Here is a 21,668-nt window from a genome sequence, read left to right on the forward strand (position 1 = left end):
ATTGCAGTCGCACTCCTGTCCTTCCACGCAGACAGGTGATATTTTTTGTCAGCATCCCTCCCTTTATTAAGGACACATGACAGCAGAAGACAGTAATTAATGGCTGCATGAGTTAATGGCCATCCTGAGTATTTTTGCTGTCTCCATAGAGACCTAGGAGCTGCACAGAGCACACCTGAAGCTGTCCACTCTCTGACCAATCACCTTCCCTGGCACAGAGAACCGTCTGCCTGGTCACGCCACAGGGGCCGGGACACACTAACCTTTACCCTGGAAATATTGTACTGCTTTCCTTTTGTTATCGCTTCCATTCATGTAATACAGCACTAATGAGCGTGCTGCACCCGTCTTCATATTGCCACTACTCTTCCCCTTTGTGTTGTGTGAATCAAACATGCAAAAATTACATGACAAAATCATTTAGCACAAAATCCCCTTTTATTCATCTGTCACTTGTCTCGCTTTGTGCAAAAAAAGAAAAAAAAATGCTTCGAGCAACTGGTTTCAGGGCGCCTTGTATCTGAAATCAAATGAAGGGTGAAGCCGGCAAAAAGAAAAACAATACAGCAAAAGTGGAACCTTATTCCCACACTGGACCCAAAATAACTCTCCTTATCATTCAGCTCCAAGCAAGGGTGCACAGTTAGTTTACAGCCCCTCCGTACCCAGCACAGGGTATTTCAATGTGTGCTCACAAATACTGAGCCGTCAGATGAAAGAGAGCGCTGCTCCACTCAGGGATGGGAGTCCCCACACTGAATGCATGAGTGACTGATTACTTTCTTACCAGTTGAACCTCAACTCCAAAGAAGAGCGTTAGCCCCAGCCTGAAGAGGCCAAACTAGAAACAAGGGCTTTCCAAATAATACTGAATCACAGATTGGTGCGTTAAGGATCTTGCGTCATTACATTGCATACAGCTGCTCTTCCTCAAATTTCAAGCTTTTTCACTTTCCCCCCTGCCAACTCAATTTATTCAGTTGCAGTATGGGGCAGAGTAAGTACAGCCATTCTTGTTTCTAGAAGCAGACGCGTGGGGATGGCGTTAGCTTGTTCCCATCAGAAACAATGCCGTCTGTCTGTCTGTCTCTCTGTATGTAACAGCCGTGGTCGAACGGCAGGCCAGGAAAAGTTGCAAAGAAAGTTCATCCTGTGTTTTAAAACCTGGGTCAGCAATTGCGAAGGTCCATTTCTGCATAAGTGAGCACACAAACCCCAGTGCCTGTTCAAATAGTCTGCAGCTCTCTCTCAGGCAGCTCATGACAACAGCCCAGCAGCAGCACTGTTTGATCTCCAATGTTTTCCTTAATCTGGGTTGTCAAGGTTCGCTTGTTGGAGGCTGTTTACTTTACTTCTCCTACAAAAAAGTGTTTTTTTCCCCTCAGACAATGACTAATCCAAAGACCGAGAAGGAGGGAGCACTGCCAGCAATAGTTGTTAAAGCTGCAGTTTACCTTTTGTAAAATTTCAGATGGTTTTAGTCCTGCTGTTGCCAGCTGCAGACTTACTGTATAATATATTAGGGTCATATTTCACTCTTATATGTATGTAGTTAACTCTCCATAGGCTTACATGAACTGTATCTTTTTAAATAAAATACTGTTTTGATAAATACACTAATTCTGTCTGACTTAACAAGTTAATAATAAAACTACATGAATTGAGTATACGAGACATTTGTTTAAAATATACACATTTACATTTTAAAGCTGCATATTCATTATCGTAATGTTGGCTGGTGTCCCTTGGTCTGTAATACACCTGTTGTAAAATGATAATTGAAACAGAAAATGGATGTAAAATATTCTAAATACAGGTTTACTTAATTTCTTTGCTTTTAAAGTATTTCTACATGCCAGAATATTTTTGCTAAAGTACATTCCTGTGGACTGTGCTTATGAATAACATAAGATTAGTGTAAAACAAAAAATAATATTTAGCCTACTCACACACTTCAGTGGTAACAAGCAACTGTTAACTGGTAATTTAGCTAAATTTAACAATTTTCCACAACTGAAAATAAAGTGCTCTGTGACTTCAAGCTGTTTACAGTGAAGAGAATGCCCAGCTGTAACCCCCTCCATACCTGACTCAATAAAAAACACTTAGCTCAAACTTTTCGCCACACAGTTAAATAAGACATGTCGTCCAAAACATTTCACGTTCACTTTAGGGTGTCGCCGCAATAATTACAATTTAACACGCAGTATCCTTCGCGTCAATTAGCTCAAAGTTAACCGAGAGGTGAATATCCGCTTTAAATGCATTGTGTGCCGCCGAGCAGCAGAAGCCCCAAAACCAGCCCTTCAATATAACGCCAACGACAGACAACCGGTAAAAAGTTTAACCTGCCCGTTTTTTGGGGGGGTGGTGGTGGTGGGGGCGACTGTATTACGGTTATAATAACCACAGCTTGCGGCAGTTGTCTTGCCTTCCTCTGGTCTCTCGGAGTTTGGAGGACAGCTAACACGTGGGGGAAAAGCTCCTTGCCTGGTCTTACTCCAAAGAAATCACGGCACTCAAACTTCCCTTTCACCGCGTGAACTTAAAAAACTTTACGGCTCTTTGCCTCGCAGGTAGGCTCGCGATTACGGTCTCGTTAACGGCCGCCGCTAACCGGCACTTTACACCGAGTACAGGTTATAAACGTGCATTTCCCCCACCGACAACGGGGGTCTCACGAGCAGCCACAACTCAGTTAGAAACCCAACTTTCCAAAAAAAAAAAGTAGAGGATACAACAGTCGTAGCGTAGTTACCGAAAACACTCCTGTATCAGCCGCTCGTCACAGAGGCATCACACGGCGCTAACAACTAGCTTACATGATAACAATGCAGGTGTTTGTTTATTTGTTTATTTCGCTAATTGTAGCAGTTCTGGAAAGCGGCAGAAGAGAGGGGGAAAAAAGCCGAAGACAAACTCCCGAGTGTGTGTGCGTGTGTGTTTGAGTGCAGCAGCGGCGGCGGCAGCAGCAGCAGGTATCTACACACGATACAACAAAAGCTAATGTTAACATGGTTGATAATAGTGAAACTTACCCGAATGGAAAAACGCTTAACAGCAGCTAACAGGCGCACGCGGAGGGTACCGATTCGCTAGTACGGGAGCCCGTGCACGCTAGATTGTGTACCAAGACCCGCGTGTGACAACAAATCACACGCAAATATCAGTAAATATTTCTCGGCCCGCCTTGGTGTGGCTGGCGAGGTTGGTTGTGGTGGTGACGGGTGGGGGGGAGGCGGCGGGGGGGCACCAACTAACTAACTTAACTACAAGGAGAAAAAAAAGAGATAATCTTACCGAGGGCGTCGAGAGAGAGAGAGGAGAGGAGAGGAGAGGAGGAAAAAAAAAAAAGAAAAGCAAAAATGTGGAGTTGCACACTCGCCGCTTCCCGGTCCGCCTCGCAGGGAAAAGCGCGAGCAGCTCCCCTTTTTTCTCTTTCTTAATGTTGTTATTAGATTTTTAACAGGGCGAGGAACGGAGGAGGGGGAAAAAAGAGAAGAATCGCCGATTTGGATGTTGTTGTTGTTGTTGATGTTCCCAAGTCCGTGACGTCATATCCACCTGCTTCGTAAACAACGATCATCGCATCGCGGATCCCTCGCAAGAAAACGCCACAGTCTCAAGTACATTTCAGTAGCACTTAGGAGCACTTAGGAGCTCCTTTCTATGGGGAAATGTAATGATATGCATTAGTTTTAGCTGAAAGTGTGACAGGAGAGAGGGGGCTGTCAGAAAAGCTAAAATGTCTAAGCTGACTAATTACAACTGAGGCACAATGAACTTGTATTACTTGTATTATTTCACAAAAAATCTTTTCTTTTTTCTGTCTCTTTCTGCCTTTTTTTGGGGAGGGGGGGGTGTCTGAGGTTCATCACAACTGTTCCAAAGCCTTGGTGCTAAAAGAAAAATGAAATGCTTTGACATAATCATCAAAGATGTTTTAATCTCAACTGTGAGGAGTTTGGTGGTATTATGGTTTCGAAAATGACAGTGTAGATAACCAGAGTGCAGGTTCTCTCTGTCTGGTGCGGTTATGTTTTCTGACATGTGGGCCAGTTCTTCATAATATTTTTTAAAGAGACATGACTGCATCTAAATTAGAACAAAGTTAATAATACGCTCTGCTTTTGCACTTTTTTTGTGGCAAGCAGTCTCTAAACAGTTTTCCCCCTCAACACTAACTGTCACACACACATACACACAAAAAGTGCAAAAACATTATGACACTAGTTAAAAGTGTCACTGTCACTTGAGACGAGAATTATCACAGGCCAGTTCAACAGTCCAGTTAACACTCATTGTAAAGCTACATTAATTTAACCTCAAGAGAAAATACTTGAAGTCGTTTTTTTGCCCTTGATCAAGGTCTGAGGAGCACAGCTCATTTTGCTGTGAACGACATTACATTTATCATGGCTGCATCTGGGAGGAATTGCTGCTGTGGACCCTGTCAGGGAGGTTCTGTTTGTTGGTAGAGAGCGCCACCCTCTGACCAGACCTGGGCACAGGAGAAACGACTGTTCTAAGGGTGAGTTATATCAGGATTTTACTTAACATTCTGTATCCTCTTACATACATCTCATCTGTAATTTTGTTAACAGTTTCAGTGTGTGCGTGTGTGTGCGTGCGTGTGTGCGTGCGTGCGTGCATGTGCGTGTTCTGCTTCTGTGACCGGCACCAAACACAAATTACTACAGTAGTCACAAGTCACAGTCACCGCGTTGTGGTCATTGTGGACTGTTTGGCTGTCGAGCTCATGTCACTGTCACACTCAGTCTAGTTCTTGCCTCTGAATGTGTGACTGATCACTCAGTGCAGAAATATAATCATCAGGCTTCAGGCCTGTCTTCATTTGAAATAATATTATGAGCACACCAACAACAATCATAGCAACTGTGACTGTAAACTAACGTAAACAGAGCTCTTTTTTTTCTCTTCGTCAGTGTCAATTTATAGCTACAGTGACATAAAATGAGGAAACAGGAAAACACAACATCACCTACTGCTTCCTGTTACCTGCATACTGAGTGATCAAACAAACAAACAGAAACAAAACACTCCTGCACAGTTTGAGCCCTGAATTTGATCTTGATTTCATTTAATATAATTAGAAAAAAAAACATTTTTTAAATAAAATAATTGTTAAAAAGACCAGATGAAGTGGATGTATCAGACAGGTTATAATATGATCCAACAGCTGTAAATGTACTGTAGGATTTAATTTGTATGACATGTACACACTTTGTAGTTAGTTACAGGAATGTTAGAATATCAGTTACATCCAGCCCAGTGTCACGGCAGTGTGACAAAATTTTAACTATAGGACATGTGTGCACTTTCCACAAACTGTCAGGTTGTTTTGTGTGGTACTCACAGTGCACAATTAAAATGGGAACTTTGTGTGAATGTAAAGAAGCCTAAACATTACATTTCTTCATTATTTAACAAACAAGTTTTTATAAACATATACCCAAGATCTTTACCTAAACGTAACCAAAGTGAGTTCTCTAGATTAAATTACTGTCACACAAACTGTAAATATCTTTTACTAAACTTAACCAGAGTGTGTTTGTTGCCGAACGCTCACCACAACCTGAGTGCAAATCCTGGTGTCACAGCTGTACATTTTGTCTGCCTGCCATCCACTCTGACCACCTCTGTATGTGACACCAGCATGGTTCATAATGTTGGATTTCATTTAGTCAAAGAAACGTAATACATTACATATGCTCAGCGATATTTTGTTGGTGTCTTTTCTCCTTCTTTTCTCCTTCTTCGTACCTCTACTAACACATCATCCTCAATTTCCCTCTTTTGTGTATCTGTTTATCTTTAAATAGTTTGTACTTTCTTATTGTGTGTCTGCATTGTGTTTTTATGTTTCTGACAAGAAGCACATACAGTACATATCCTTCAAACAGGAAGCCTTAAAGATCCAGGTTATATATGAGTGTCGATTTTCGTGTCTCATTCCCAAACTCATCAAATACTGACACTTTGGGATTGTATGGTAGGTCAGATCAGCCGCTATCCCTAAGGGTCAGTATTTGACTAGCTGGGAATTCTTACAAATTAGACCTACAAATAAAACAAAAGCATGAAAAGAAACATGATGCAGGAATGAAAGATAGTAGAAAAGATGATCTGTGTCCATGTTGATTAATTATATACATTATTGCATACAAAAAACAGTGACCTAACAGTGAGTCAATTTAAAATCAGTTTTTCTTTACTTTTTGTTTTTGAAAAAGCGTATCTTCAATCCTACAGGTCACAGTAGTCCATCTGAAAAAGAGTCCGATAAAGCCAAATTCCCACGTTCAAGATGCAGAAGATACAGGATTTATGTTGTCGTCAGTACCCCGAAGCTACGCCAGACACACAGCAGTGCAGTCTGTGCACGGCCTAAAATCATGATGTTGTGTTCGATGACCACAGGGCCCACGAAACCACAGCTACACACAGATGTCCTCTGAGTCATTCAGCTGATCAAAGCTGCAGAGTTGGATTCAAATATATGATTTAAGGCGATATACACACACATTCACATTCAGCCAGTCAGACGATACCCTAACTTTATGATTAAAATGTATGATTTTAGAAGAATTTAATTATGCAAACAGAGAATGATTGACATGAAAGGCTCGACCTTTTGACATCCCAGAGACAAAATAACTACACTGTCTTCATCTGGCTTTTGATTGGCTGTTATTGATTTGGATATTTGTATATCATGCCAATCTTAAACTCTTTTATAGGATTACTTTATCAAATTGTAAACAGGATTTCCTGATGCAGTTAATGAGAAAATAACAAATGTATGCACAGTGTCGTGAAGACAATCTAACACATGATCTGAGCTTTCTAAGTCGTCAGCAGCCTGATCTGCATGTCAATACCGGATCTATGAGCTCAGCGAAGCCCAGCAGCCATGTGTCGGGCTCCGAATTTATTATCATGTTTTGTTGGTGTCACGCCGGTGATGTGTTGTGTGGATTAAGCCCCTGACTCGATGGAGTGTAGTTACAAATTAATTGAGGATCGCTATCTGTTACGTAACGACCTCTCCACACATACGCGTGCACACAACAAAGTAATTAGCTTTCTGTTAATTAGGTAATTAAGCAAATGAATAGGGGCTCCTCTTGATTCCCAAAGGGGGATGGATGGCTTTCATACGGTGTTTTTCCCCTGCCGCTGGGGGCTGTAGCATTCAACACATAATGAAAGGGAGAGGACTGTACAGATAATGAGCAGTGAACAACTGTCAATGAGGAAAAGAGGAAGAGAGCAGAGCTCATGATACCTTCATGATCATTCTGCAATTGTAGATATACTAGAGGGCTTTCATTTTCATTTTCAGTCATCAAACAGAAGTTTCAAAGTTTTAGGTAAAGGTAAAGGACACATTTGACAATTCAGTATTTTTTTTCCAAGATGTACAGTAAACTGTAAGGAACTGAACATTTCCTTTATGGTGTTACCATATTTTTCTTTGTATAACCGAATCCTTAAAGGCATGTATTATTACAACCAGACACAATGGGGGGAAAAAAAACACATTTTTTTTCATTCACTGGTCAATTTTGAGATTTCGGGCTATTTGCATCCATGAGATGTCACTCAGGCAGAAAACATCCAAAATACAGATTTGGGAATTCATTGGTAATATCTATTAGTTTAAAGTTTTAGCCTATATGCCATTATTTCTTTATTTACAATACATATCTTTCAAGGCTGTTTTCTCAAAATGAGTTTATTTCTGAGACTCTGAGCCAGAATTATCCACTTCTGCAGCAAACTTTCCAGTTCCACTACTTTCTGTATTCTAAAGGTGTTTACAGTGGGGTTTGTAAATATATCATTCATAGCTTGATTTATAAAATATTCCATATTTCTTTCTTAATTATTTGGCTCTTGACATTGTTTTCTGCTTTGTGGAGTGATACATAGAGACATCCAAAAGTCCCTCTGTAAAAAGCTCTAATATGTCAAGAAAGACAGAAAGACAGACATCTGTCTTTATTCAGTGTTCATATGTCTTCCTGGAAATTCAGCATATTGGTGCATTTTTTTTAAACTGGATAATGCACTATTTACATATTAAAACAAAACATTTCTGAAAAATAATTGGCTTTCTGTAAGCAACCCACTGGGGAAGATTAATAATGATATCTATTAGTCAAAAATTATACTCTTTAACTGCAGTGTCTCTGCACAATTATCTAAATTAGATTTACAAATGATCTTTAAATCTTTCAAAGATCATTTGTTTTTTCAAGGTATCACATTCAACAAACTTAAGACATTTGTCCATGCACTTCAACAACAGCTCATTATGTATATTTCCATTTGCATGTGTATGATTCAGATATTAACACAATTGTTTGGTAGTATTTATTAATCCATGTTCATAATTTCAGTTTTTGTGAGAAGCGTAGGCCTATATGGAACTACACACCTCATCTCGTCACACAGCCTTGTTGTAAAAGCAGTAAAATAATTGAATCTTGAATGATGCCATTTGAGTATGCAAGTGAGTGGTGGTGATGTGAAAACAGGTCCTGTCTCTTTCATGAATAGTGTCCAATACATGGACAGTGATATTTTCAGTCACATAAAAAAGCAAAAACAATGACACTTACAAATTTACAACCTTATTTCATATATTAATGTTTTTTAATCCATCAACTTTCTTTGGAACTCCTGATTCTAAAAAATCCTCAGTTCATCTTAAAGAGGCTCTTGAATATTTTATATATTATATATATTAAATATACTGTATATTTTATTTTGTTAAACAGTATTTTTTGCTGTTTTTCAGTATCCAGCAACAGGTATCCCATAATCACTACCTGTTCAACTGATACAGTACCTGCCCAGACTACCGACTGACAACGTGGTACAGTGATATGCAAGTCGTACCAGTGTGTGGCATGTGATTCTGTTGTAGTTTTCAACACTATGAAACAGTCTCCATGTTGACTGGAGAACCTGTTTAATGGCAGCAGTTCATTCCAACAGAGGAGCCCTCTGGAGGTCACATGCACATGCGAGCTGTCAACTTATTCTTACCCAGATGTTTATAATAAATAGGTCTGATGTCACTGTTACCATGGCGAGTGCTAATCACAACAAGCTTTAGCCCACATCCTCTTTTTAGTGTTTGTGTAAAACCATAACACTTACTTCATTTTATAATCATGCAGGTAATGAACTTGAAACCGTCTTAGCCTTCCTACACAGATGATGAATTTGGCCAATTATAGCAGACAGAGCAACAACTCGAATGGTTTCGACAGCATCGTTAAAAAATTCACTTTTGATGGTCTTTAAAAAACATTTTTTTTAGAAGGTTTTATGCAAAGGTTTAACGGCAAGGTTGCTTTTGAAATGTATCACCATGGTTCTGTTACACTGCGTCTGTCAGCGCAAATCACAGAAGAACAGAGGCATTTCCCTAAAGATCAAGAAGCTTTTCTTTGTAGCTGCTGCCAGCCGGGTCAGCTGTTCTGTCTGCCTCTGATCATTAGAGCAATGTCTCTGAATGCACAAGCCACTGACTGGTGAACTTTTGTTAACGTTGGCTGCGGATACAATCAGGTTCAAGCTAAGGGATGGTGAGTGTGCTGCTAGCCATGGCAATTTTAGTAACCATTTCAGTTGGCTGGGAAAGTGCAGCTCAGTGTGGAGGCAGATGCACTCGGGTCTGTTTTTTTTTCTAAATTACTGACACGCCTTCTCAGTGCATTTGATAACCACAGGGTACACGACACACTCCGAAACCTAGGCAAGCTGCCCATGAACAGAAATCCCTCGCCCTCAGGTCCCTCACAAGACAGATTCACATCAGTTCTTGTATGTGTAAGATGTCAGATGTGTTGAGAGATCAAAACAGCTCATGTGATATGATTTGGCAAGATGTCATCAGGTTTCCTGTCAAAAAAGGTCTGAATTAGGCTGCAGAATCACAACTGAAATTATCTAAACATGACCACTGTCTTCCACTGCGTGATTACTTGTAATAAACCCACAGACGCCTCAAACAAGTCAAACATGTTGCAGAGCAATGCACATAAACACAGCCAGGCCTGTTAAAACCAGCCCAGTGAAAGACTGAGCACAGAATTCAAGTTCAAAAATGAGACGCCTGAACAAGGCCAACAAAAACAGCCCTATTCCAAGACTAAGCACAGCACACAGTACCTTTTAATTCTCAGATTTTACAGTAAAGTGTGATCACCTAAGCCAATAAACTGGCTTTAAACATCCAAGGGTAGGACTTCCTCGATGGCTGTGGTCTGGATTGTGAAGCCAAACCTACAGCAGAGCAGATTGAACAAAATGGGAGAAACTTTGACTGAATCAAGACCTTAGGACAACTGTTTAAATAGTTAAAGGTCCGGTGTGTGTGCGATTTGGCATCTAGTAGCAAGGTTACAGATTGCAACCAACTGAATACCCCTCATCCTCTCTCATAGGCTTGAATAATAATTTGGAAGAAAAAAAAAAGATATTCCAGCAAAGTTTGGGGAAAATAAGGCCTATAGATTACAGATACATTCAGTAAAAAAGGGGGGATTACTGACAGGATTACAATTTTTTTTTAAAAAAGAATGATGTACTAGTTTGTAACCATACAAAAACACACACGACAACACTTCACAAGTCTCACACAACACACCTCAGGTCTTGAGTGAGACAAGTGTATATACATTTGTCTCGTCTTTATTTGCATGTGTTTGGTATTGAGGTAATGCAAAAGTAACGGAAAGTAATTATGTTACATTACCTTGATATTATGATACCTGGATTAGATTACTAATTACAGTCTTTAACAGGTAATTAGTAACTGTAGTAACTGCCCTCTGCTTCCAAGCAAGAAGGAGACCCTACAGTGTCCAGTAAAAACCATAACAGGCTCCTCCGCTGACAGTGTTTGGTTTGTTTGTTCTGGGCTCCTGTAGAAACATTGCAGACCTGCCCTGCTCCCTCTGTAGATGAAAAATGGCTAGTTTTAGGTGATTATAAGGAAAACAGAATTATGAATATTATATTCTATATCTTTCAAATAGGTCATCCTAAAACCTAACACACTGTACCTTTGCACATTGTTATCTCGTGAAGATAAGACCTTTCATAATCAAGACATTACATTTTTAAAAATCAAATTCCATAGTCACAAGTTACACTGACTTTTTTTTTTTTGTTTGTTTTTACACAATACTGACTCTTGATTACACCCAAATTACTAAATATGACTTAAATGAGTGCCTACTAACAGACTGGTGCTGTAACATCTCTTTGAAGTTCTTCAAAGTTCAGTCCCTCAACCCCTCAAAATGTATGTGGATTTAAAGCTGCAACAAAGGACCAAATAACTGTGTAATATGAAAGGCATCGGTCGTGACGAAACCGCAAAGAACCTAATTTTGCAGTCGCCCGCTCTCCAAAGCACTTTTCAGCTAATTGCATTGGGTTTTTTGGGGGGGGTTTTTGTACGCCCACAGATTTACTACTCTGGTTCACTCTCAACTCAGACGCAGCATGTTTTCGTTAAAAAAGCTCGAGCAAACCCGCTGTGCACTGCCTCCTCAGCACCAAGTTAGCCACAGGCCAAAGTATAGTAGAACATGTAGTGGCTAAAGGGCCAGGTATCTCCTCACTGAGTCCTAAACACAGCTGACACTATGTGGCCAGAAAACAGCTCAAAATGAAAGATGACGTTGCTCCATATACATCTGTATGTATCCGTACATATCCAATGTGCTTGTAAGCAATAGGTTGCTCACGCAGACATATCGACTTTAAAGGTGTTTATGTCAATATTGTGTTTACAGCTTGTTGCCCTCAAACAACATTTCATTCTAGTGGGTAATATTTTCTATGAAGCTCTTAAACTTATTGACAATGCATTATAATGCGCCTAGCTATCTATTATGACACCTATAAGTAACTTATATAGTCATCATAATGCATCCTAACATTGATTATAATGCATTTAAAAATGACCATAATGTATTATGAAACTATAGGAATTATACTACACCAGCAGTTATAACAGTAGTACGGTTATTGGCTTGTTAAATGTATTATCATTATTGTTCTAAAGAATATTTATGAGTGTGTATAACTACAGGCTCATTATGGCACACTATGTAAGTATGTCCATAATGCATTAAAATGCACTTTTAACATCCTATATATATGCATTCTAAATTTGTCCATAATGCTTTATAATCCACCTCATGCAACATATATTCATAGTTTTAAGTAACAAAGTCAGTGCATGAAATCCAGTTAAAAAGTAATGAGATAGTTAGTTATACATTGCTATAGAATACTTTATAACATGTTATGATGATTATAAATATGTATGGGTGTTTATGATTAAGCATCATGATTTCTTAGGAGTGCTTATAACCGTGATTATGCATTGCTATAAGCACATAAACATTGATTATAAGCATGTTTTTTATGTCTTTAATGAATTACAGATTGGGCTGCAGAGACAGCGTTGCCTCATAATGCAGCTTTAAAATGTCTTATCCACCGAAATCATTTCACTGTGGGAAAATCACAGGGGTAATTAATGAAAAATAATGACGTCTGAATTCCACGCAGCTGCTTCAGTTTCAGGGTCTTTTCTATTATTCATGCCGGCTCACTGTCACACTGCCGTGACTACTGAGGCACTTAAAGGGAACCAGGCTATGATCACTGTTATCAAGTAAACCTGCGCGTTTCTGACTATAACAGGTCGAGATGTGTGCAGTGAAAAAGGCTGGTTAACACACTGATGGAAATGAGTAGGTTATCATGTACTATAAATTCAGAAACACATTAAGGTCTTAATTGCAGAGCCGTTGCCTTCTCACTGCTTTCCTGACCTTTGCGAGACTTCTTGAGGTATTTCCACTCTCACCTGAGGAGACATACTCGTCAAAGTACGACTGCTATAATTAAATGCGATGAATCAGCACTAAACAGCTTGGCATAAGTAACAGATGAGGTATTAAAACACACACCACAACTGCATCCTTTCACACATATACTTGTGTTATTGTGAAGATTGCACTTCACACAAAGAAACACAGATGCTGATCATTTTAATTTTTATTTCCATTTTATTTACTTTGTCCATGTCACTGCAAAAATCCTGTTTACAAAGGAAATGTTGTCCTCTTCTAACTAATTCATCGACCAGTCCAAAACTGGTCTATAAAAAGTGATGTGATAGTGGCAGAAGCATTCAGTTCACTGTAGCCTACACCGAAATACAACAGTCACGTGTTAACAGTGTTAGAGGAGGGGGCTCGGACTGGATGATGAGATCTCAGACAAAGTGTGAAGGGATCTGACAGAAAAATATAGTTTTTCTATTTATTAGTAGAAGTGGTGCTGATCATAATCAACATGACCACAGGTGAGATCAGCATAACTCATTATTTAAGGTGGACTTGTCTTTGAAGCAGCAGTTAACATTTACTTGTCTTACTTGACTTTTTTTACCAAGTGTCATGTTTGACATTGTATCAACAACCATGCTAGAACTGATGTTATTTTCTTTAAAGCAAATAATGCTGCATTTTTTCCCTCTGTGTGTTGTGGTTACATGGACGCAGTCCAGTAAGCAGGGGAAACGAGCACAGACAAGTACAAAGGGGCGCCACTGGTTGAGCACAAAAATGTGCAGTATCGCTTCGGAGTAACACACTAAACAATCCATGACTCCATTAAGGGAGAGCAGAGGGTCTACTTTCAACATTTGTATGCAGAGAAATGTCAAATGCAGTGAGGATGAGAACATTCAAAGAGGCACCTTTCAGGATGGGTTTCTGCTCTTTCAACTAAAGCTGTAAAACAAAAAAACATGTCAGAAATGTTTCTTAGGGCCACATCTGTCTTAAGATATGTTCTGATTCCCTGTGATGGCTTTATAACTGAGGGACACTGTGACTGGAATAGGTAGTCGTGTGCAATATTTCCAAGTGTTACCCTGATTTAGGTTTGATGTAGACTTGATGAAGTTACAAGGAATCAAAGGGGACATTCACTCCATCCTCCAAAGTGGAAAAACTCCAGCTGAATAAAAACTTGTAGAGGATAAAAACTTCTTAGACAGCAGAAAAGTGCTTTGGCACTGATTAAGCTAACTGAATTACGACAGAAGAACTGAGATGTCGTGCGTATCAAACTTTTAGAAACACATTAGATTATGTAGCTGCTACCTCTATACCAGGAATAAATTGTGGAGGTCCAGAGGCCGTGCAGAAAACAGGACCATGACAGTGCAGTTCAGTATAGCAGGAAGTCAACATGGAGTAATGAACTGTGGACGAGATTTATGCTGGATATACGTTCTCTGAAGAGCTCAGAGCTTTAGGACCCATGTCGAAATGAAACAAGGCATCAGTCATTAAAAGTTATAAAAATATAATGATGACATTTCTCGTTGAATGCAAAATAATATCCTTGATTAAGTTGTGGACAGTGCCTTCATGACAAGGCAGGAACAGTTCAGGTTAAAATAAAAAATTAAAAAAGTGCTTTACAATCTAATGTCTTGAGCGTCCTCCTTCAAAGGCATGATGCTCCATGTGAGCTGGAAAAGATAAAGGAATCACGGTGAGTATAAACCATCCAGTTAGTCATTCAACCTGTACATCAAGTCTACAAACATATTCTCTGGCCACAGGTTCAACAATAAAATCTCAGTCTTTCAATCCAATTACCTAAAACCTTCACTTATTACAATTTTGGGAACAAATGTTAACGTGTGGTAACAAGACTGACCATGTGAATGTGTTATGTGGAGCAGGTATGAAGGTATGTAGGCCATTTGTGTTAATGCCTTTTCTACACTGTCAGAAGACCTGGTTAGCCTACGGCCATGTACAGTTCTTATCCTATAGTATGCTTACAAGTGTGCATGGTTAAGTCCACTATACAAACGTGTACTTTTTCCAATAGTCTGATACGTCATTGTAAAGCTCATCTCCATTTTTACATCCAAAACAAAAGTGGAAAAAAATAAGGGTGGAGTGAAAATGATTTTTCTGTGGCTGATCACAGATTACTGCAGGCAGTATCAGCTGATACGGATCAAAAATCTAAAGGATTTTTCTTCTTGTTAACTATACTTGTTAGTTATCAGTGGCTTAATAAAAACCCCTTTAATGCAACTGTTTATTTTCTTTATACTGTGGTCTATTTGTCCTGAAGTCACCACTCCTACACCTTTACGCTGCTTGTATGTTGTTACTTTCATCACTTTGGTAAAATGATGTAAAATGTTTTTTTAACCCCAAACTCAAAGTAGTTTTACCTCTAAACTGTACTCAGCTAAAGAGTTTTACTGTATAACTCTATGTCGTGTTGTTGTGTGTTTAGCTCTGCTCTGAGCTATTAGCTCCACCGGCAGTTAGCTCCTGAAGCCAAACGCATGACAGGACTCTCTGCTCACTGGCTGTTACCGTTTACTAGCTCTCCTGCAGATTTCAACACAGATTTGTACTGCTCTCTTGGTTTCACCGGCACAACATATTTGTGAGGCTCTGCCAGCAAGCTGTTTGAAACTGAGAGGATGGATATATTCTTCTTGGGTCTCGTGCTGAGTGGTCAGCCAGTTATTATAGGTAGCAGCACAAGACAATGCAATCTGTAATTAGCCCTGGAGTACGCTATGGCATCTTAGCTGTGCCATGAGAAAGTTCTGCACACGTTTATCTGCTCTTCTATAGACCAACCATCAACCTCTAAGGAACCATGGCCAATCAGTTGGAGCGCACTTAGGAAAGAATAGCCATACTTACACTTATAAAAAACAGCTTTAAAAGTTATGGATGGGAGGAGCTCATAGACTTTCCCCAAGATATTTGATTCGGTAGCAAGAGATGCATCTTTATTCCAGATCTGTACAACGTCTTCACGATCTCGAACGCTAACACTGACGCCAACGACCTCATCATCTGGAAAACAAACAGACAGCAGACACAACAGGCTGTGAACAAATAATCAACTGTTATTGCTCTGTTTGGGGAAAAAAAAAAAATATTTATTTCATGTTCAAGTATAAATGTATATATTCTGAAAAAAAGAAACATATCATGTATGTACATAAAGGAGCTCACCTGAGGAACAGTAATCTGCAAATTGCTCCCCAATAGTAGCAAGTAACAATTCTTTCCAAACTACAGACTGAGACAAAAAGAACACACAATAATAATACATTAATCAGATATTCATTCATATAATTAAGCAGCATTATTGTGTGAAGGGGGGCAAAACACTTACAGCGCTTTCTTTTGGTATTTTCATCTTCCATACTCCTCCTTTTGCATTGCTTTCTTCTTCCCTGTTTGGTTAAAGGATGAAAAATAAAAGTATTCTATGGTGTTGCATTTTAAAGTTTCACAAAACATTCTGAATATATTTATTTTACTTCAATTCCATTCAAGAGGCATAGAAATAAATGTTTTCACAATACAAAAATGTCCATCAGAAGGCACTGTAAAACATGAGCATGAGCAAAACTCCTGACTGGTAGTAAGCATCACATTAAGGCGTTGTTGTAAACAAACAAAATGTATGAATTAAGTTTGTATGCATTGTTTGTACTCTTGGCATCTAACTATCATGTTTAACGTATTGCTTCCTCATAAAACGTTTGCACAAACATGTTAAATAGATAGCAGTCATCCTCACAGCGCCTTTTTTGGCACACTGCTCTTTGCATATTAAAAGTGTTAAAAACACTGGCCTGAGTGTGAATCTTGTCTCCCATGTGCATGAAGGACAAAAGGAGGGCGGCGGGGGGGGGGGGCTTCAAAATATGCGCTTCCAATGGTTATGAAACATGTTTACTTTAACATGTTAACATGATTAACAGCTAGAACAGGGTCTGGCCCTGAGAACAGCTGGTACAGGGTCTGACCCTGAGAGCAGATAGGACAGGGTCAGCTCTGATCCATGAAAATTGAGCATTAATGTAGTAATGACTACTAGTGAGTACTCTGTAGTCGGAACATGTTGACAGGTGTCGATGCTGGTGAGCTCCCACTGCAAGATGGTCTCTAGTAGTAACTATGTAATGATTCCAAAATGTTACAAAGCTACAGTTTGGAGATATTTAACATCTAAATGTATTTTAATTTAAGTGAGTTTTGTGTTGTAATTTTTTTGCAATGCAACTGACTAAAATTCTGAATTTAAGTGTTACAACTGAACAAGGCAGTTACTGACTGCATGAGCTACAGTCACAAGTTACCCCTCCGGTCGAGCCAGTGTTGAGGGATGATATCATATTCAAAGTAATAATAAGCTCACCACAGTGGCCTCCGTTCTCCGCGCATTAAGTGATAGCTACATCTCAAAGGCAGGGCTGTGACTGGAGGGATGTTGTTGTATACGCTCCAGAACATCTGCAAACAGGGAAAAGCAGACAGGTGTTACCTACAACATGTGGACAAGAGATCATTTACTTTCCTTTTGTTGTGACACAATAGCAGAATTTCGCCCCCTTCATCCGGCGTGTATCTGGATTACTCACAGCACTGTAGTTATACTGACAATGGGAATAAAGCCAAACACACAAAAGAGAGAAACAATTCTTAAGGCAAAGCTTTTTACAAGATGTTTTGTATTTTCACACATGAGCTATGTCACACTTTGCACGTTGGTGGATTTTCCAGGTTTTGTTACGGCTGATTGTTTTGGCAGGCTCCCCTAGAAGCACATGCTCTACTTGCTTTGCTGTAATCCAGTTGAAATGTTTCAACGGGCAACAACCTGTTGAAAGCTTTGGATATAAGCCTCGATATCGAAGAACGCGTTCACATGTAATCAAAGAGTCTGACTTCCTGCAATCTGTGTGTTTCTGCTCATTCAAACTGAAACTAAACGTCTGGTCTGTGTTTACAAAAATGAGTCACGTAAACAAAGATTAAACACTGCAATATTACCAACTTAGTTTTGCCTGTTTTATGACGCCCATCCTCACATTGAAATATCAGTCCACTGACTGACAAGCCATTGGAGCATCATACCCAAAGGCAATAATGTATGCACTGCAGCATACAATGGTAGAAGCTACTGTCAGTCTTGCCACACAACATGTTACTCAAGAAGAACTTTAGACATTTGCAGGCACTCACAGCAGTGGTCTGTCATAAACTGAACATGTTCATGTGTCATATGGTGAGTACACATGCATTTATATGGTGCTTTTCTGTTCTACCAACCACTCAAAGCCCGTTTCAACACATGCCACGTTCATTCATCCACACACTGATGGCAGAGTTGGATTTTTTTTTTCCCCCCGCTGACCGTGCCTACTACAGCTTTAAGTGCCAAAGAACTGCATATTCGCTTTCATCACGGGCTCTCTTCTCGAGCCAACTGGACTCTTAGCCGAGTCATGCATTTGATCCCTTTGCCCTTCTGATGATGAAGCCCTTTAAGCCGACACCAAATCTCACCTGAACACTTTGCACCGTGTAGATCTTCTTCAGATTGGACTCACATTCTGCGGCCGTCGTTCCTGGTAATGACCTGCGGGAAAAAGTGAGAACTATTCAGGTTCGCAGTGATGGTTCAGCGACAGAGAGAAGCTGCTGACCGTGCTGCTCACCAGCAAACATGGTCAGGGTCCATGTTTTTTTTTTTTTTTTTTTTGCTTAGCTAATCTATTTTAAAACACGTGCATATGTCAATAAAGAGCACTTAAGTCTACAGGTTAACAGCAAGCCTAATGAGCGTCACAAACAGCAGTCATTTCAGCTGGTGTGTCACGTTCCTTATATTTCCATTTCACATGTGCTCAGATCCTCCTTCACACATGTCTAACAGGATCATAATTCCTATTCCAATCTAGCCCCGACAACAGTGCAACAAGAGGGATGTGTGTGGGGGGGCGAGGCAGGGCGCAGGGACATGTGGCTGCTGCTCATCGTAACACACTGAGTGCTGGTGGCGAGCACCAACGCTCACAGATGAGTTACGCTACGGTCAGTCTCATTCACCAACTTCCCCCGTCGCTCTCTGACACTGTCCTAACAAAACTCACTGTTACCTTGAGTAAACTTGGTGTAGCATCTTCGCATGTTCTCCTTTTCATAAAACCAACACTCCAAAAACAAAAATATACTTGCTCTGAAATATCTCATATTTGCACACTGATACCTTCCTGTATTGCTAGCATTTTTTAATTCTTTTAAAATTTTGCTCAAGTCTGCCACCTTGCAATGCTACCTTCTGTTACAGGCGCAGACCGATGATCGGCCTTCGCTGGTTACTGGGGAGGATATTCAGCATTTTTCCAGTCATTGGCATCTGCAGTTTTTCAGTCAACTTGCCGATAAAATAAACCAATTATAAGAATGTGCTGCTTTGTGTCTGATCCAGCATCCTCCCGCACCATGTCCCGCCCACGGCACTATCTGATTGGTAGCACATCACACTTAAAAACAGCCTGTAAGTAACTAGTAACTACATTTATCAAATCAACGTGGTGGGGAGGACATGCAAGTAGGAGAATCTGTCCCTGGCTCACTAAGAACCTCATCCCCTTAGACTGCCAGCCAGAAACTCTGGTCCCTGTTGTGTTTTCTCAGTTGCCAAGAATCATTCTGATGAGGAGACTGTTTATTCGTGAACCCCCTTGAAACCCGAAGCCCCTACATACACCTTCAGTTTTGACATTTTATTTCACTGGGGCTAGGAGCACGTTTCACTTTGATTGTCCCCTGAAGAGACATTTGTTTATTGGTTTATTGTCCAAGTAGATGACATTGGCGACGTCCCCACTAGATTTACATGTTTTTGTTTATATATTTCTATGCAGGTGGGGCTGCTGGCCTGTGAGCATTTTATTGCTGGCCGTGCCACAAATGGAAAAAAAGACTCAACTACAGTACCTCAAAATTGTGCTCGAGAGCAGCACTTGGGTAAACTGTGCAAAGGTTATTTCATCGCAGGTTGCTCAACACAAAGAGTTTCACTTTTCTGCAAATGAATATCGGTCCTGAATATCAGTGTTCATGCTGCTTTTCAATTTGAATTTCTACCAGGTGGGATCAACAAAAGTATATCTGATCTTATAAATCAGAGAAAAGCTGCAGTTTATTTTTTTGTTGGTTTTTTTTTTTAGATATGTCAGAATGGCTGCTGATTCATTTTCAGTTGCTGTGCTAAAAAGAGTATTGATTATACAGGTTGTTGTCTTAATTTGAACAATGCTCTCTTCACTTCTCATTATCCTTGTTGATTCATTATCATGTGTCTCTTTCACAGTCTCCTCCATGAAACAATAAAACACAAAGCACACGTGACAGGCAACATTCCTATGATCTCATACGCAGGAAAGACACTTATGTAACGTTAGCATGCTCTTCATGAGACAAGCTTTCAGGACATTTTGCAGTAAGGACACTCACATTGCTAATAAAGTGTCCCCCCATGTGAGGACCCAGTGCATCTCAGCCTCACACTAGTGTTAGCCTACATGTGTGGCTGTTGAAAAAAAGGGTGAAGGTGGACAGTCTCTCAGTCTCCCCTGCCGGGAAACAGAGCTGAAGTAACCTGAACTGCACATAAAACACCAAGCAGTCCAAACATGTCCGCCGTGTCAGGCAGCAGCCACTGTTGGGTAACACAGCGGTGGACATGCTAACTTTTTTCTGGGGAAAAGGTTCTGTACACAGCGGCGGTGTGGAGGGCGGACACTCTCCCGCTACATTTCGCTCCCGGAGGCCTTCGGGGAAGCTGTTTCGGCCTTCGGTCATATTTTTTTCCCTCCATCATTCCTGCTCGTCTCCCGCCCCCCTCCTCCTCCGAAGACTCTTAATTAAACTCGGTTTGGCGACGCGGCGAGTCTTACCTGTCCAGCCAAAACGTCCAAGGTGAGTGCAGGGGAAGCGTCGTCGTCTCGTCCTCTCGGTGTTTCTTTGTGATGTTTTCCAACTCTTTCTCGTCGATGTCAATGTTGTTTTCGGCGGACAGCGTCTGACCGCTCAGGCCGCCTCTGTCCGTCTGCATGTCCGTGTGACCCGCGGGAACCGCCATCTGAGCAGGCGAGCAGCTGATCGTTTTAATTTCTCTCCCTCCCCTGTATGAAGCTCCGAAATAAAAACACCCGGTTAGGCTTTATCTGCTCAGACAGATACACACACTGCCGCTTTTCCGCCTACCGACTGCTGACGTAACTGCGTCACCGGGCTGAAACGTCGCAGTTGGTCCATTCCAGAGAGCAGGGGGGAGAAAAAAAAGAGAGCGAGGTCTCACTCCGACTGTTTTTTCGGAAACACAAATCTCCCACTCTGACATTGAAGAAGACGGGATAACTGTCCCAACAGATACATGACTGTATAAAATCTACCATGATAGAAAACACTAACATGAGAGAGTGATGACGTACGGCTGACCCGAAACTGATCTTTGTGTCTGGTTGAATTTGGCTTTTAAATGAGGTCACTTTGACAACTTTGGGTTACCACAGTTTCCTCCTTGCAGCAGACTGACTCATTGATAGACTGTGCTATTTACTTATTAGATATTTCTGTAGGCCTGTCAGGATATGTGTCGACCAGTCTGTATCAGTAACTTCACTCATCAGTCAACAAGAGAGAAGCACCAGAAAAGTTGATTTTTTTTCCCCCTGTAAAGTG

At 40.4% G+C, this 21,668-nt stretch overlaps 2 protein-coding genes and 1 long non-coding RNA gene across 9 annotated transcripts in view; 1 reads left to right on the top strand and 2 right to left on the bottom strand.

The window, feature by feature from the left end:
- The window catches only part of foxp1b (forkhead box P1b), a 168,126-nt gene extending 164,383 nt beyond the window's left edge, over positions 1–3,743 (bottom strand). For 4 of the 6 annotated variants that reach the window (XM_037099780.1, XM_037099785.1, XM_037099783.1 and 1 more), the window contains exon 1: positions 3,039–3,230. The gene's annotated coding sequence lies outside the window, so the exon portion shown is untranslated. Of the gene's footprint in view, positions 1–3,038; positions 3,231–3,300 lie in introns of those variants that run through there. The other 2 variants (XM_037099779.1, XM_037099778.1) reach the window with 2 other exon arrangements.
- On the top strand, positions 441–19,524 carry LOC119020467. Of its 2 annotated transcripts, none has more exons than XR_005075330.1 (3): positions 441–2,978; positions 4,369–4,531; positions 18,878–19,524. It is a non-coding gene; the product is annotated as an uncharacterized LOC119020467 (long non-coding RNA). The 2 variants fall into 2 exon arrangements; XR_005075329.1 differs by lacking the exon at positions 18,878–19,524 and adding an exon at positions 6,274–8,053.
- Positions 13,105–21,213, bottom strand: LOC119020466 (eukaryotic translation initiation factor 4E type 3-like). Its single transcript, XM_037099787.1, has 7 exons — positions 20,882–21,213; positions 18,483–18,555; positions 17,332–17,426; positions 16,300–16,360; positions 16,137–16,203; positions 15,819–15,974; positions 13,105–14,608 (listed from the first exon to the last, which is right to left on the bottom strand). The coding sequence occupies exons 1-7, from the start codon at positions 21,064–21,066 to the stop codon at positions 14,562–14,564; spliced, it is 684 nt and encodes a 227-aa protein (XP_036955682.1). The 5' UTR covers positions 21,067–21,213; the 3' UTR covers positions 13,105–14,561.
- Positions 21,214–21,668: the final 455 nt, after the last annotated feature.

Source organism: Acanthopagrus latus, chromosome 6 (assembly GCF_904848185.1).
Source record: "Acanthopagrus latus isolate v.2019 chromosome 6, fAcaLat1.1, whole genome shotgun sequence".
In the NCBI taxonomy this organism is placed as follows: Eukaryota; Metazoa; Chordata; class Actinopteri; order Spariformes; family Sparidae; genus Acanthopagrus; species Acanthopagrus latus.

Coding starts and splice junctions, on each gene's coding strand:
- LOC119020466 (XM_037099787.1), bottom strand. CDS start 21,066: ATGGCGGTTCCCGCGGGTCACACGGACATGCAGACGGACAGAGGCGGC. Junction 16,361..17,331: donor GGAGAACGGAGGCCACTGTG/GTGAGCTTATTA, acceptor TTAACCAAACAG/GGAAGAAGAAAGCAATGCAA. Junction 14,609..15,818: donor TAAAGCTGTTTTTTATAAGT/GTAAGTATGGCT, acceptor TATCTTTTCCAG/CTCACATGGAGCATCATGCC.